This window comes from Salmo salar, chromosome 05, assembly GCF_965601325.2.
Source record: "Salmo salar chromosome 05, fSalSal1, whole genome shotgun sequence".
Lineage (NCBI taxonomy): Eukaryota > Metazoa > Chordata > Actinopteri > Salmoniformes > Salmonidae > Salmo > Salmo salar.
The window spans coordinates 76251379-76269107 of NC_138295.1; the positions used below are offsets into that span (position 1 = coordinate 76251379).

Consider the following 17729-nt stretch of genomic DNA (forward strand, 5'->3'; position numbering starts at 1 on the left):
GATGCTGCGCGGGAGGGGCACTCACTTTCAAGGCTTACTGCAGCCAGCCAATCAGATAGGATTTCACTGCACTGTGCGGCCTCCAGGAAGTTTGTAGTCCCAGGACTACAGGCAGTTGTAGTTCACTATTATACACGTCTCACACTATAGGACTGCCTGCATGTCACATTATGTTTCACTTTGGTTCTATCCTCATCTCTTATATCGGCCTATACATACCAGGGGAAGAAATGGCGAGGGGCTCAACAAGAACATTTATATAAACCATATTGTCATAGCATAAAAATGCAGCAATGCTCTTTAGGGGGGGCTGTTAAAATATAAGCCTACAAAATAGAAGGGTTCTTTTTGACAGTCTTTTATTGAATAGGCTAAGCAGCGCGTATGTAAAATGGTATACATTGGTCATAAGATAATTGATCAGACAAGGAATGGTGGATAGGGTGAAAAGGTGTGTGACGGAAAAGAGGAAAGGTGAAGGAGGGGACAGTGAGATATCAGAGTAAAAACACACAGGGTGCATCATCAACAGTCTGGAGTAGCTTCTTCCCCTCGTCTTCTTCCCAGAAGACACTTTAGAGTATTGAAATGAACCCATAGACAGAGAAGCTTGCTGGCACAGTAATTATTATATCGTGTCTGGCATGGGAAGCGACATCATTCCTTCCTTCAGAGTAATCACTGATCTGACACGTTTGGATTGGTGAGAGTATCGAGGTGGAAGTCTTGTCCAATCACAGTACAGTATATGATATATGGAGAGATATATTTGCAAATCTATCCAGTAGTACATCAGTGATTACCTCCAGGGGTGCATTGGACCAGGGCCCTGGTCTGTCTGAAAGAGGAAGGAAGGGGGGTTCGTTTTTTCCAAAGCTGTTGAACAGGTGCATCAGATAAAAGGTCAGTTTGTCTATCAGATCAGAGGGTCAGTATGTCCATCAGCAAAAAAAGAGAACATCTCATCCCTCTATGTCTAACTCCCATCAGCATCATTCCATCCCTGTCTCTATGACACTTGCTTTACTCATCTATCCATCTCATTCTCTCATCACTCCACTCCTCTCATAATGCACTTCTCTGTCTCCCTCTTCCACATCCTCAGTCCATCCATGTACCACACTTTATGTAGTAGAAGAATAGTTTACAACAGGCACAACCCAGATCACTCATCTTTACGTAGTGTGGAAAACACAGGCAAAATTACAATTCAGGGTGAACTATCCCTTTAAGAGCATAATGTTCCATCACCATAGTTACAGCATATAGATCTAAACTCCCGTCACTCTCTAGAATGCCCCCTGTGCTCTGCCTAAACAGCTCTGAGCTGCTATGACCATAGAAATAAAACAAATGGAAAGGAATGTCTGCGTGTTGTCCTAATTCAAATTCTTTGGCTGTGACACTGAAAAGTGATTCTATGGCAGCGGTGCACAACTCAGGTCCTCTAGGGTCACCATTATGGTAGTAGTTACCTTTAATGTTACAGTAATATCTGCTGGTTTGTGACTGTCTCTCCATCAGGAACTCATTTAGATCCGAGAAGCCAAGTGATTACACTCGAGACAATCTACTGTTACATCAACTATTCAATCAAAAAGCAAGAATGTGATTGGCAGTTTCACTGAAAGGTCACTTGTTAATGTTCCTGGTTAATCAAGGAAAAATAATTCCTCTGAAATAGAGAGATCGGATGAAACACAGCAGACTCTTGTTCCATTAAGGAGCTGTGCACCACTTCTCTACAGTGTGAAGTCCAGAGCCATGGGATTACAGAGTTCAGCAAACTCGGTTTGGGATTTAGAATTTGAGCGACCACCATGTTGGTTCCAAAACATCTAATTCAACAGATCATTGTAGAAGGAATTCATATTGGAATGTTGTCTCATGGAACATGTGGAACCAACATGGAAGATATTTTCCTTAACTCTGTATGGCTCTGGTGGAGTGTAAACATACCATGGCTGTCAATCAGTCAGTCACCATGACAACATTGCAGGAGATTGAAGACAGTTGATACAAAACATGTTTTGGGTCAAATCAAGGTGGTGTTCATCCTATTCTTTAAACAAATCACTGGATATTCCTCTGTAAAATGCCCTTAAAACACCTCAACATAGTTACATGGTCATTAAAAGTGCAATCCATAAGTTCGCTTTCTGGTGATACCAAAAAAGTGTAGTTAACACGTTTTAAAGGGGAGGGGGTAGTAAATGAAAACATTTATATATTTTCTCAAGTCAATAGTGTTTGAAATTGATCTTGTTGCCACAGGGGACAGAGAACTTGTGGATTGTGCCTTTGAAACCCTTTCCTTTGCAATAATATTGTTCCTATATGTGATAGTTCCCTCAGGTAACGAGGAGTCAGCCAGGACAGGCCAGCTCTGCCTCTACAGTAGGAGACATTTGGAGGATTTCTTCTCAGCGTTGGTGATTTTGACCTCGCGACCTGTGGGGCCAGGCTTCTTGCTGGACTTCAGTAGAATATCTCGAGCCAAAGCCATAAAAGACTACAGAGAGGCAGGAAGAGGTGGAGGGAGAGAGAGACAGAAAGGGTAACAGTAGGCGAGAGGGGGCATGGGGAATATTAGAGTATGTGGCACATGTAACCTGTATGAAAAGAACATATCATCCATATTCCCCATGTAAAATGCATAATAAAGGACCAGATAAAGACAGACTGTGATTGAATAAAAGACATAAATACACTGCTCAAAAAAATAAAGGGAACACTTAAACAACACATCCTAGATCTGAATGAAAGAAATAATCTTATTAAATACTTTTTTCTTTACATAGTTGAATGTGCTGACAACAAAATCACACAAAAATAATCAATGGAAATCCAATTTATCAACCCACGGAGGTCTGGATTTGGAGTCACACTCAAAATTAAAGTGGAAAACCACACTACAGGCTGATCCAACTTTGATGTAATGTCCTTAAAACAAGTCAAAATGAGGCTCAGTAGTGTGTGTGGCCTCCACGTGCCTGTATGACCTCCCTACAACGCCTGGGCATGCTCCTGATGAGGTGACGGATGGTCTCCTGAGGGATCTCCTCCCAGACCTGGACTAAAGCATCCGCCAACTCCTGGACAGTCTGTGGTGCAACGTGGCGTTGGTGGATGGAGCGAGACATGATGTCCCAGATGTGCTCAATTGGATTCAGGTCTGGGGAACGGGCGGGCCAGTCCATAGCATCAATGCCTTCCTCTTGCAGGAACTGCTGACACACTCCAGCCACATGAGGTCTAGCATTGTCTTGCATTAGGAGGAACCCAGGGCCAACCGCACCAGCATATGGTCTCACAAGGGGTCTGAGGATCTCATCTCGGTAATGGCAGTCAGGCTACCTCTGGCGAGCACATGGAGGGCTGTGCGGCCCCCCAAAGAAATGCCACCCCACACCATGACTGACCCACCGCCAAACCGGTCATGCTGGAGGATGTTGAAGGCAGCAGAACGTTCTCCACGGCGTCTCCAGACTCTGTCACGTCTGTCACGTGCTCAGTGTGAACCTGCTTTCATCTGTGAAGAGCACAGGGTGCCAGTGGCGAATTTGCCAATCTTGGTGTTCTCTGGCAAATGCCAAACGTCCTGCACGGTGTTGGGCTGTAAGCACAACCCCCACCTGTGGACGTCGGGCCCTCATACCACCCTCATGGAGTCTGTTTCTGACCGTTTGAGCAGACACATGCACATTTGTGGCCTGCTGGAGGTCATTTTGCAGGGCTCTGGCAGTGCTCCTCCTTGCACAAAGGCGGAGGTAGTGGTCCTGCTGCTGGGTTGTTGCCCTCCTACGGCCTCCTCCACGTCTCCTGATGTACTGGCCTGTCTCCTAGTAGTGCCTCCATGCTCTGGACACTACGCTGACAGACACAGCAAACCTTCTTGCCACAGCTCGCATTGATGTGCCATCCTGGATGAGCTGCACTACCTGAGCCACTTGTGTGGGTTGTAGACTCCGTCTCATGCTACCACTAGAGTGAAAGCACCGGCAGCATTCAAAAGTGACCAAAACATCAGCCAGGAAGCATAGGAACTGAGAAGTGGTCTGTGGTCTCCACCTGCAGAACCACTCCTTTATTGGGGGTGTCTTGCTTATTGCCTATAATTTCCACCTGTTGTCTATTCCATTTGCACAACAGCATGTGAAATTGATTGTCAATCAGTGTTGCTTCCTAAGTGGACAGTTTGATTTCACAGAAGTGTGATTGACTTGGAGTTACATTGTGTTGTTTAAGTGTTCCCTTTATTTTTTTGAGCAGTATATAATATGTAAAATAACATATTTATCTCACCTCATCAACATTGATGCTGGCCTTTGCACTGGTCTCAAAGAATCTGATCCCATGATCCTTTGCCAGCTGTCAACAACATAACACAAGTGTGATTACAGCAGGATATGATGTCACGTCCCTCTCCTAATCAGCAGAGTTTATGCCACGTTCAAAACAACTGGGAACTCAGAAAAATACGAGATCAAATAATGACGTCAGTGATCTTCAGGTTGAAAAGTCGGAGCTCTTAGCCCTCAATGAGCCACACATCCATTCATCCATCACTAACATCTGCACATCACTGTCAATATCATTGAAAGAAAACACTTCATAATCAAAACAATGATCATAAAAATTGTAGAGGCTCACCTTTTCCCCCGTTTCCTTGGATACCTTCCTCTTGGCCTCAATGTCACACTTGTTAGCTAGCAACATCCGGCTGACCCCCGCTGATGCATTCTGGGGGATAAAAGATAGGGAGTTGGCATCCATCACAGCCATTTTATATTTCAATGATGTATCCCTCATCTTCTGGCCTTAATTCTGCCTCCACAAGCACCCTCTAGGAGGTTTTAATTCAGCTCTACATTGGAGCCACGTCTAACTCTTGGTTCAGATGGGAAATCATGAACTCATTTCAAAATGTCCACTTTGAACTTATCTTTGTTAACTATGCAAACAAAATTAAAAACACATTTAAAACACGTTTTTGAAAGTGCCGTTGTATGCCGTTATTCACTAAAGGCACCCCCGTAGAAAACAGACCAACATCTAGTCTCAATGTAACCCTTGTTATTGTGGTTTATAGATGGCAAGTCTGGTCAATCAGAATAATGTCCTGTGCAGTCATTCCATAAGACTGTCTGTCTAGGGGTTGTTTGATGTCACTGTGCATAATGGCTGATTCATCTAAAGAATGTTAACATGTTTCTATAATGAGGACCAGGACTGTGCCTCCAATGTCAGTGGAGAGACAGCTACATCATTTCTGCTCCTCGTGCTTTTCTAAAAGTCATCCATCACTGACCACAGAATAAGGAAACAGTGGTATGAGACCCTCTGATAGTGTTGCTCATGTCTCATTGTATTGTTTCAAATCCTTCCTAGAGGCCTGAGAAAATGCTGCCCTCTCAGTTTCTTTCTGGCCTGTGTCATGTCTTGTCCTTTCCCTCTTTCACAACAGTCAGTCTTAGTGTTTCCCTGTCAACAGTCAGTCTTCGTCTTTCCCTGTCAACAGTCAGTCTTCGTGTTTCCCTGTCAACAGTCAGTCTTCGTGTTTCCCTGTCAACAGTCAGTCTGTGTGTTTCCCTGTCAACAGTCAGTCTTCGTGTTTCCCTGTCAACAGTCAGTCTGTGTGTTTCCCTGTCAACAGTCAGTCTTCGTGTTTCCCTGTCAACAGTCAGTCTTCGTGTTTCCCTGTCAACAGTCAGTCTTCGTGTTTCCCTGTCAACAGTCAGTCTGTGTGTTTCCCTGTCAACAGTCAGTCTTCGTGTTTCCCTGTCACAGCAGCCGGCCCGTCAGTCTTCGTGTTTCCCGTCCGTCAGTCTTCGTGTTTCCCTGTCAACAGTCAGTCTTCGTGTTTCCCTGTCAACAGTCAGTCTTCGTGTTTCCCTGTCAACAGTCAGTCTTCGTGTTTCCCTGTCAACAGTCAGTCTTCGTGTTTCCCTGTCAACAGTCAGTCTTCGTGTTTCCCTGTCAACAGTCAGTCTTCGTGTTTCCCTGTCAACAGTCAGTCTTCGTGTTTCCCTGTCAACAGTCAGTCTTCGTGTTTCCCTGTCAACAGTCAGTCTTCGTGTTTCCCTGTCAACAGTCAGTCTTCGTGTTTCCCTGTCAACAGTCAGTCTTCGTGTTTCCCTGTCAACAGTCAGTCTTCGTGTTTCCCTGTCAACAGTCAGTCTTCGTGTTTCCCTGTCAACAGTCAGTCTTCGTGTTTCCCTGTCAACAGTCAGTCTGTGTGTTTCCCTGTCACCTCCTTGATGCTCTTCATCCAGTTCTGAATGTTCTCGTAGGACTTCTCGTCTGTGATGTCATACACCAGGATGATGCCCTGAGAGATCACGGGAGACATGAGTCAAAAATAAAACATTGTGCAATTCAAAATCAACCTGATGGATGTAAGAAATATGATACTAATAGTTTCAGTCATAATCGTACACCCATAATGTTCTCTCATATCTACAAAGGTGAAGGGAGAGAGAAGGCCTGTTTATGCCTGGTGCTAAGATGCCCCTTTTGTCTGATCTTGTCCACATTCTGATTGTGCTCACAGTTTTAGACAGGTGTAGATGATTAAATGGCTTGTGATCTGATCAAGAGAGAGTTGAGAGACTCACCATAGCCCCTCTGTAGTAGGCTGTAGTGATGGTCTTAAACCTCTCCTGCCCTGCTGTGTCCCTGGAAACAGAATACATTAGAGAAAATGTTTCACCTCCTTCAAAAAGTAGTTCTTTGAACACCCTAGAGTACAGATGTAGGATCTTAATTTGAGCCAGTTTGCTACAACATGAAAATAATCCTGCAGCAACAGGAAATGTGAATTATTATGTGGATTATAATTCATGGACATTTTTGTAGGGGTTGATACATTTTCCATAAAGGTAAATCAAGTCTCGTAAATCAAGTGGAAATTACACATTTTAGAACCCTTTTTAAAAATCAAATACACTACAAGTTTGTATTTCATGCTTTGCAGGTAGATTCTCAGCAACAAGAGCATGATCAAATTAAGATCCTACATCTGTAGTAAGCACTGAAACTACTGCAGATTTGTCTGTGTTGGCAGCTGTTCTTTCTCTACACATTTCCTGTTTTTCTAATGAGGCACCCAATTCAAAGAGTACACTGTTTATACATACATATCCAGAGCAATACAGCCTTTACACACGTGTCCTGCACATCAATTATCCACGCTTCTGCAAAAACATTACGCTATGGTCACACTAATGTTCTCACAGCACAGAACGTGGAAGTTCCCCACCTACACACTGAGCTATGGTCGGCAAAGGAGGTTGGTGGCACCTTAAATTGGGGGGAACAGGCTCGTTCTAATGACTGGAGCAGAATAAGTGAAATGGTAACAAATACATCAAACACATGGTTTCCAGGTGTTTGATGCCACTCCATTTGCTCCGTTCTGTCCATTCTCCCCTCAGCAGCCTCCTGTGATGGTCAATATGGCATATCCCCCTAATGGTTCAAGTCAGGATTTGGGGAGGTTAACCTGATCCTGTATTAAAGGACAACTTCTACCAGGGGTGTGGAATCCACAGAGATGAGACATGCGTATGTTTTATGCCAGTTCAATAAACTCTTTATGGCTGCTTCAGATTTCATGTCTGGCTTTATGATAACTCACTGGCATTCACTGACAGATAAAACATAGGTGAAGTCATAGCCTACACCAAAGGCCTTGCCAGTCAATATCTCAGTGTACTCAGTGACATATGCCAGATATACACTATATATAAAAAAGTATGTGGACACCTCTTCTAAAATTAGTGGGTTCGGCTATTTCAGCCACACCCATTGCTGACAGGTGTATAAAATCGAGCACACAGCCATGCAATCTCCATAGACAAACATTGGCAGTAGAATGGCCTTACTGAAGAGCTCAGTGACTTTGAATGTGGCACCATCATAGGATGCAACCTTTCCAACATGTCAGTTCGTGCTAGAGCTGCCCGAGTCAACTGTAAGTGCTGTTATTGTGAAGTGGAAACGTCTAGGAGCAACAACGGCTCAGCCGTGAAGTGGTAGGCCACAAAAGCTCACAGAACGGGACTGCTGAGTGCTGAAGCACGTACTGTGTAAAAATTGTCTGTTGTAACACTCACTACCAAGTTCCAAACTGCCTCTGGAAGCAACGTCAGCATAAGAATTGTTCATCGGGAGCTTCATGAAATGGGTTTCCATGGCCGAACAGCCTCACGCAAGCCTAAGATCACTATGCACAATGCCAATCGTCGGCTGGAGCGGTGTAAAGCTAGCTGCCATTGGACTCGGGAGCAGTGGAAACGCGTTATCTGGAGTGATGAATCACGCTTTAGCATCTGGCAGTCCGACCGACAAATCTTGGTTTGGCTGATGCCACGACAAAGCTACCTGCCCCAATGCATAGTGCTAACTGTACAGTTTGGTGGAGGAGGAATAATGGTCTGGGGCTGTTTTTAATGGTTCGGTGTAGGCCCCTTAGTTCCAGTGAAGGGAAATCTTAACACTACAGCATACAATGACATTCTGGACCATTCTGTGCTTCCAACTTTGTGGCAAGTTTGGGGAAGGCCCTTTCCTGTTTCAGCATGACAAAGCCCCCGTGCACAAAGCCAGGTACACACAAAAATTGGTTTGTCGAGATCGGTGTGTTAGAACTTGACTGGCCTGCACAGAGCCCTGACCTCAACCCCATCGAACACCTTTGGCATGAATTGGAACGCCGACTGCGAGGCCTAATCGTCCAACATCAGTGTCCAAACTCACTAATGCTCTTGTGGCTGAATGGAAGCAAGTCCCCGCAGCAATGTTCCAACATCTAGTGGAAAGCCTTCCCAGAAGAGTGGAGGCTGTTATAGCAGCAAAGGGAGGGACCAACTCCATATTAATGCCCATTATTCTGGAATGAGATGTTCAACGAACAGGTGTCCACATGCTTTTGGTCACCGTGAGCCTACCAGACGAGCTAAATGCCTTTAATGCTTGTTTCGAGGCAAGCAACACTGAAGCATGCATGAGAGCACCAGCTGTTCTGGACGACTGTGTGATTACGCTCTCCGTAGCCGATGTGAGCAAGACCTTTAAACAGGTCAACATTCACAAGGCCGCGGGGACAGACGGATTACCAGGACGTGTACTCAAAGCATTACCAACTGGCAAGTGTCTTCACTGACATTTTCAAACTCTCCCTGGCCGAGTCTGTAATACTTACATGTTTCAAACAGACCATCATAGTTCTTTGTGCCCAAGAAAGCGAAGGTAACCTGCCTAAATGTTTACCGCCCCGTAGCACTCACTTCGGTAGCTATGAAGTGCTTTGAAAGGCTGGTCATGGCTCACATCAACACCATCATGCCAGAAACCCTAGACCGACTCCAATTCACATACTGCCCCAACAGATCCACAGATGATGCAATCTCTATTGCACTCCACACTGCCCTTTCCCACCTGGACAAAAGGAACACCTATGTGAGAATGCTGTTCATTGACTACAGCTCAGAATTCAACACCATAGTGCCCTCAAAGCTCATCACTAATCTAAGGACCCTGGGACTAAACACCTCTCTCTGCAACTGGATCCTGGACTTCCTGACGGGCCACCCCCAGGTGGTAAGGGTAGGCAACAACACATCTGCCACACTGATCCTCAACACTGGGGCCCCTCAGGGGTGCATGTTTAGGCCCCTCCTGTACTCCCTGTTCACCCACGACTGAGTGGCCAAGCACAACTTCAACACCATCATTAAGTTTGCTGACGACACAACAGTGTTAGGCCTGATCACTGACAACGATGAGACAGCCCATAGGGAGGAGTTCAAAGACCTGGCAGCCTCTCAATGTGAGCAAGACAAAGGAGCTGATAGTGGACTATAGGAAAAGGAGGGCCGACAAGGCCCCCATTAACATCGACGGGACTGAAGTGGAGCGGGTCGAGAGTTTCAAGTTCCTTGGTGTCCACATCACCAACAAACTATCATGGTCCAAACACACCAAGACAGTTGTGAAGAGGGCACGACAACACCTTTTCGGCATTGGGTCCCCAGATCCTCAATAAGTTCTACAGCTGCACCATCGAGAACATCCTGACCGGTTGCATCACCGCCTGGTATGGCAACTGCTCGGCATCTGACTTTAAGGCACTACAGAGGGTAGTGCGTACGGCCCAGTACATCACTGGGGCCAAGCTTCCTGCCACCCAGGACCTATATACTAGGCGTGTCAGAGGAAGGCCCCAAAAATTGTCAACCACTACAGTCTCCCTAGTCATAGACTGTTCTCTCTGCTACCGCAAGGCAAGCGGTACCGGAGCGCCAAGTCTAGGACCAAAAGGCTCCTTAACAGCTTCTACCCCCAAGCCATAAGACTGCTGAACAACTAATCAAATGGCCACCTGGACTATCTACATTGTCCCCCTACATTTCTTGAACTGCATTGTTGGTTAAGGGCTTGTAAGTAAGCATTTCACGGTAAGGTCTACACCTGTGTATTTGGCGCATGTGACAAATACACAACAAATCCAAATCAAATTGTATGTTGCTGCTATTGCATAGTGGGTTGCATGCCTTTACTCTAACAATACGAATAAAATCTAAATCTTGCATTCCTAAGGTCTTGTACTACAATCAGTGTGTGGTGACCCTTTGAGTGACATTTGGAATGTAAACCCTGTCATAAACAGTTGGTTGTTTTGGTAAAAAGGGAGGTTCCTCTTTCCTCTGAGAAAGAGAAGTAGACACATGTCCATAACACACGAGGAGTTGAATAAAACCTGTGTGTCGGTCCCATAACGGTCATCACTCTTAGAGAGCAGCAAACAGTAGTCCTAAATGGACCTTTCATTCTTTCTCTGCCTGGATCCTCTTCTCTTACCAGACTTGCAGTTTGACTTTCTTTCCCTCCACGTCTATGGTCTTTACTTTAAAGTCGATGCCTGAAGAAAGGATGGGAGGATGACAGAGAGAGGGGAGGGAGGAGGTCGACAGGAAGGGAGGGAAGACAATGAGTTCAATTCCCACACACATTGCAGCAAATATAGGTCATGCCAATTAAACCATTTAACATGCATGGAGGGGGAGACAGGCATTCTCAATTCATCAAACTTTCACTGGGATAGTAAAGTCTGTCTAGCTCTGCCCCATTCTGCTGTATTGTACCATATATACACACAGTCTCTGGGTTTGTTATTGTCTGGGTTTCCTGCAGGACAGGGACGGTCAGAGAAAGAGAGAGAGAGAATGAGAGAGGGTTGGAAGAGAGAGAGAGATTGTATTGTATTGTATTATATTGTAAATATCCAAAATAAGCTTTGGCAATATGTATATTGTTACGTCATGCCAATAAAGTGAATTGAATTGAATTGAGAGAACAGAGAAGATGGGCATCTTAAGCAGTGAATTCCAAGGGAGGACAACCATTTTTCTGATAATGAGAGACTGAAAAGAGATAGGAGAGATAGGAGGAATGGGGGTGGGTGGACCCTCTGGGTAAAGTGAGGGAGGGGAGAGGGAGATATGGAGAAGATATAGAAACAACAGCAGCACAGCAACAATGCAAGTGAACTACAATAGGGATATAGGAAGACAGCGATAGACGTGTAGAGACATGAACACAGCAGAACTGGAAACGTGAGATAACTGCGTGGTGAAAGTGATAAGAACTTGGCATTATATGTTAGCTGACAGAATGGTACCTATATCAGCAATAACGAATTTAAAGGATTGCTAAATATTGTTAGACCGATTAGGCTATAACCGATTAAATGGGATTTCGTAGAGCTAGGCTACATACCGATAGTTGATATGTAGGTTGAGTTGAAGTTGTCCTCAGCAAATCGAATAATCAGACATGTTTTTCCCACTCCACTATCTCCGATGAGTAATAATTTGAAAAGGAAGTCGTACTTCTTCGCCATAATGTTTTTCAAAGTTTTTAGTGAATGATCAGAAACTATGACTCTTTACAAAACCAGTACACTTTCCAATGTTCTTCTTACACTTATTTGTAACGTTTAAGAGGTTAACAAATGCCTTAAAGTATTGCTCAACATACACAAAGGTCAAAATCACAATCACACTCTCATTTCTCATGGGGAGTTTCTGCTTTTCTTTAGCATAAAATCCGCTGCTTTCCCTTGAAAACTGTCACCGGTAAATACGGTTCTCCCCCAATGTCTCTTTTGGTCCGAGAAAAATAAAACAGAACGCCACAAGTTCAAAACGAAAGTTGGAACCAACGTTTCTGCACTTCAGTGGGCTATACAATTCTACAGCGCCACAAAGCTTTGTTAAAATCCATTTATCAAGCCAAAATGTCAAGTTATTTTCTTCCAAAGGCCGAATAACATACATCCATTCCACACAGACAGGGCTACGTTTTCGCCCAAAAACTTTCTCCTGCCGAAGTTCACGTAGGATTACGTAGAGGGAGAGGTTCAGTTATTACAGTGGAGGGAACAGACTGACATGGGACAGCAGGAATGACCGATACTGCTTATAGACAGCAGAGGGCGCTCGACCATATGAATAAAGTCAATGGTTATTTAGGTGTATTATAGAGCCCCATGTACTGAAATATGTCATAATATCTCTGTATACGTGTATCCTTAGTACCATATTTCTTTTCGTGGATAAAACAACTAATAACAAACACGATTTGACTGACAAGTAGAATAAAAGAGAAATATAAAATTGAATGTCTCTATTAAAAATTAAGTGGTCTCTCCCTAACACTGCGAGAGATATCTAACAAAATCAAATGTGCCAGTAAGGCTAGCTATAGATGGCGCAGAACAAAACCTCTCTGTGTGTCGGCCAGTGTGATTTGGAAGAAAGAGTTGACCTCACAAACATGGCCTCCTTTGCCTCGCCTCCTTGACACGTAATGGCGACTAAACACTTCCGGCCCCTGCCATCGGGCCCCGTTCATTTATTAACTGTCAACTTCCGGTTGATCCTTCTTTTCGGCAACGGCTACAAACTCGCCAACATGCCAGTAAGTGCGCACACAAGCAATATAACCCTTGCTTCAGTTTGGGAATTTTGTTTGAGCGGGACATGACCACATCCATCGGTGTATTAGAATTTAGCGAATATTCCGATTTAATATATTCAGGATTATTCAAGCAATGGATAGCTAGAACAATCTTAAACTGCGTGCCAAGGTCTGCTGAATTGACGCAATATGGCGGCGTGCATGCAATAGAAAGCATGGACTGACATGTAACTAACTAGCTAACTAGTTTGATGTTTAGTGATTGTTTCTAAACATTTGACAGCGCTTGTACACGTTGCAGTTTGACTAGATATGCGCATTCCTTTACTTATGTTTGAATGTAGACGTACGCAGGCTTTAGCTAAACAATGTAACGTTAAATAGCATAGGCTAGACAGTACATAGGCTAGCCAGTACTAACCAGGAGTTTACCCAACGAACATTTGTCAAATGATTTTGATTAAACTAACTAATGTACACGTCTCCTGTATGGACATTGTTTTAACTTGTTAGCTAGCAAGATTATCAAATGGACTTTTCAATCTGCATTTTCTAAGATGGCCACCCTGTTTTTTTTTTCCAGCTCGCAAAGGACCTGTTACACCCAACCTCTGAGGAGGAAAAGAGAAGTCACAAGAAGAAGCGTCTTGTACAGAGCCCTAACTCGTATTTTATGGATGTCAAATGTCCAGGTTAGTATGTCTCCCAGTAGCTTAGCTAGAAGTGACTCCCCGGCTCAGCTCACACCAAACGCAGCCGTCATTGTAAATAAGAATTTGTTCTTGACTGACTTTAGAATCAAAGGATGTGGGACCATATTCAACTGACAGGTCATTGGTTTGCCTGTCTTCAGTAAAACTGGTCAGTCCACCAAAGGGAGCGTTTGCATGGCCAATGGAAACTCGATGTGATCCCGTGGCTCGGTTGGTAGAGCATTGTGCTTTCAATGCCAGGGTTGTGGGTTTGATTCCCACAGGGGAACAGTACAAAAATGTATGCGCTCTGTAAGTTGTCAGCTAAATGATTTAAATGTAAATCTAGTCTGGTAGTTGATTACTGAGACTGACTTGTTTCTAGAGGGATGAGTAGCGACTTGCCTTTATGTGTTGCCCATTCATTGTCTCCAGAGTGAATGAGGTGTCTACCAAGGCATACAGTAACCTTGTGATTGTCTTTGTTTGGAAGGAGTCTCCACTGATTCCTTTCAATAACTGCAACTGCAAGAACACAACAGTAATTAGAACATAATTTGTGTGTGATTTGTTGGGACTGAAAACACGAGTACGTCTCGTTCAGTTTAGGACATTGAGGTGAATGTTAATTTGTCTGAACTGTTCTCTCTACAGGATGCTATAAGATCACGACAGTGTTCAGTCACGCCCAGACGGTCGTGCTGTGTGTCGGATGCTCCACAGTCCTGTGTCAACCTACAGGGGGTAAAGCACGCCTCACAGAAGGTACTATACTACACACACTCCCAGCCTTCCACACAGAGTATCCAGGATGGAAAAATACTGTTGGACATGATTGATGCCTTTATGTGTTGCCCATTCATTGTCTCCAGAGTGAATGAGGTGTCTACCAAGGCATACAGTAACCTTGTGATTGTCTTTGTTTGGAAGGAGTCTCCACTGATTCCTTTCAATAAGTAACTGCAGGAACACAGTAGTATACAGAAATAATACTGTCTGTTCTGTTTCTAGTTGTAATAGTCTGACCTGCCACTCTTTAGGATCATGCCACGAGATGGCAAATGTTTTTTTTGGGGGGAAAAGTTGATTACCTGAACTTGTCAAATAAAACTCCTTTTTGTTTTCTAGTTGAAAATGTATTTTTTTCATACTTTACTGACCATGACCCAAATAATTGAATGTATTGCTTTTCAATAGCCCCAATTGAAGTGTGACCCTTTACCTGCTCAGCTGGCTTGGTTTGTATTCACCACAGCTCAGGTTGGCAGTGTTTGTAGGGATAGGAATGGCCATGGACCTCACAATATCATAACAATACTTCAAGGAAAATTCCACACCATTCATTCCTATCATTTACAGTGCTACATAACACTGTGGACTATGTTTTGTGAACAAATGTTTCATTTTGTTATTATAAGGTTGGTAGCAACATGTCAAATCCATTGTGGAAATCTGTTGCAGCTCAAGTCGACTACAAAACCCACATTGCAATGCTCTATGGGTTAGGTAGGCAGGTAGCTGGCTCGCAAACATACCTAAACACAACGCCAAAGTCAATATCAGCATATGAAGTAGCCCGTTGGCTGTAAAATCACCTAAAAAAAACTGCACTATCAATATAGGAGTCTACAGTCTCACCATTTTCAACCTGCAGATTGATGTGCCTCAGTGGTCTGACATTCACAGCAGCACCATGCAATGCACCTTGGACTGACGAAGCAGACACAGGAGGAATGTGTTAGACCCTCTGTTAAATTACAAATTTTACCGTAAGAAAACTGCAAAAATATGATAATGGCTCATTCAAGAGAAGACAACCTCTCGCGTTATGACATCGGCCAGTATTAAAATCTGACATGCATGACAGACGGTTTTGCGATCTAAAAGTCATTCCTATTAACTTCCAGGGTAGTGAGAGACAATCAGTGCTACATCATACCGGCCTGAATTTGGCTGCTTGAACGGCAATGGCTCAGATACACATGACATGACCAAGGGAATGGATATAACATCACCCAGAGATGCACAAAAACACAACATTCAAAATGGGTGAATCTTTATTAAAAGTGCTGAAACAATGTATACTGCGATTTGATGTTAAACATATTTCTCACTATATGTGCTGTTGCCAGGTAGAACCTATTCCCTGTATTATTTGCTTAGTGATAGCGGTGCTATATACTGTTTCCTGGGTCACCAGTCAGTTGGTCAATATTGTCCTAGAATTAATGATTGACAATATTGGCATGCAATGAATGTCTGTCCATATAACATGCTGACTGGACCATGTTGGTTTTGTATGTCCACACCAGACGCAATCCAAGACACGCAGTGTAAAATATCAAAACGAGCTCTGAACCAACTATATACTAAGATATAAACGCAGTATGTGTTGGTCCCATGAGCTGAAATAAAAGATCCCTGTTAGTGAGCATATCTCCTTTGCCAAGATAATCCACCTGACAGGTGTGGTATATCAAGAAGCTAATGCAACAGCATGGTCATTACACAGTGCTGGGGACAAAAGGCCACTCAAATGTGCAGTTTTGTCAGACAACACAATGCCACAGATGTCTGGAGTTGAGGGAGTGTGCAGTTGGCATTCTGACTGCAGGAATATCCTACCAGAGCTGTTGCCATATAATTTAATGTTTATTTCTCTACCACAACCTGCCTCCAACGTCGTTTTAAGAGAATTTGGCAGTACATCCAATTGGCCTCACAACAGCAGAGCACATGTATGGCGTCGTGTGGGCGAGCAGTTTGCTGATGTCAACGTTGTGAACAGAGAGACCCAGGGTTACGTTATGGGCAGGAATAAGCTATGAACACAATTGCATTTTATCAATGGCAATTTGAATGCACAGAAATACCATGACGAGATCCTGAGACCCCTTTTTCTTCAGTTGGATGCATATCTGTATTCCTAGTCATGTGAAATCCATAGATTAGGGCTTAATGAATTTATTTCAATTGACTGATTTCCTCATATGAACTGTAATTCGGTAAAATCTTTGAAATAGTTGCATGTTGCATTTATATTTTTGTTCAGGTTGAAACACAAAACATTTAGCTCGCTAGCTTGCTGTTGCGAGCTAATTTGTCCTGGGAGATAAACATTGGGTTATTTTACCTGAAATGTACAAGGTCCTTTTTTTCTGGATCTTTGTAGAATATTGACCCATTTTGAGTTGCACACAATCGTGTGTTCTCTACTCCGACAAGCCATGGATAAAAGGGGAAACCTAGTTAGTTTCTAGTAATCTCTCCTTCAGTAGTCTTCTTCTGTGGACTTTATGTCGGTTGGCAACCAACTTTAAAGTGCATTACCACCACCGACTGGACTGGTGTGTGGAACTTTAGTTCATATTTCTATAACCAACGTGGGTATATGCTCCTAAAAACCAATGAGGAGATGGGAGAGGTGGGACTTGCAGCGCATCAAAAATAGAACCAAGTTTATTTTAGCGCCTGGTTACGCAGATGTGAGTGAAGTTTAAATGAAATGTGTAAATGTATTTTGCAACATGAGTGGTGTGGTCAGCATGTAATGCCCACACTTGACGCCTCACATGATCCCTGCATGCCCATTGTCTGGATTTCTCTCCCTTCCCGTTGTCCTCATATCTCCTTCCCCCGCTAGGCTGTCAGTCTGGCCTTAACAATAAACAGTAGTTTGATCTCCTCACTCTCCCTACCATATAAAAGTGAAATCTGTCTGGGACCATAACTATCTTTCTCCTTCACCCAGGATGCTCATTCAGGAGAAAACAGCACTAGACTCTCAGCAATGGAGATTGTTGGACCGAGAGACCCAAGGGAGGAGAGACGGGATTGACCCCAGTGACCCTGCTCAGGAAGTGACAACGCGAGAGGAAAAGTAGAGATGAAACTGAAGAAGAGGAAAGATGGTGTTGAGCTCTGTTTTGTGTACGTAGAGAAAACGTCCCCTGGCATGATGACATCACTGTAACACCACTCCTCCACCGGCCTTTCTCTCACTTCTTAATAAAGTTTAGTTTTTTCGTTAAAGAATCCAGTTTACTTGTCAGT

At 43.8% G+C, this 17729-nt stretch overlaps 2 protein-coding genes and 2 non-coding genes across 4 annotated transcripts; 3 read left to right on the forward strand and 1 right to left on the reverse strand.

Moving 5' to 3' along the window:
• Positions 1–342: 342 nt before the first annotated feature.
• On the reverse strand, positions 343–12443 carry LOC123743170 (ras-related protein Rab-13). Its single transcript, XM_045718898.2, has 7 exons — positions 11782–12443; positions 10864–10924; positions 6618–6678; positions 6254–6331; positions 4654–4743; positions 4306–4371; positions 343–2512 (listed from the first exon to the last, which is right to left on the reverse strand). Exons 1-7 carry the CDS (start codon positions 11903–11905, stop codon positions 2393–2395), a joined length of 600 nt encoding a protein of 199 aa, XP_045574854.1. The 5' UTR covers positions 11906–12443; the 3' UTR covers positions 343–2392.
• Positions 12444–12868: 425 nt separating this feature from the next.
• LOC106605923 (small ribosomal subunit protein eS27) lies at positions 12869–17711 on the forward strand. The gene is made up of 4 exons (XM_082975586.1): positions 12869–12984; positions 13568–13676; positions 14331–14441; positions 17428–17711. Exons 1-4 carry the CDS (start codon positions 12874–12876, stop codon positions 17454–17456), a joined length of 360 nt encoding a protein of 119 aa, XP_082831712.1. The 5' UTR covers positions 12869–12873; the 3' UTR covers positions 17457–17711.
• On the forward strand, positions 14079–14215 carry LOC123743261 (small nucleolar RNA SNORA13). Its single transcript, XR_006770069.1, has one exon. It is a non-coding gene; the product is annotated as a small nucleolar RNA SNORA13 (small nucleolar RNA).
• On the forward strand, positions 14516–14650 carry LOC123743262 (small nucleolar RNA SNORA13). The gene has a single exon (XR_006770070.1). It is a non-coding gene; the product is annotated as a small nucleolar RNA SNORA13 (small nucleolar RNA).
• Positions 17712–17729: the final 18 nt, after the last annotated feature.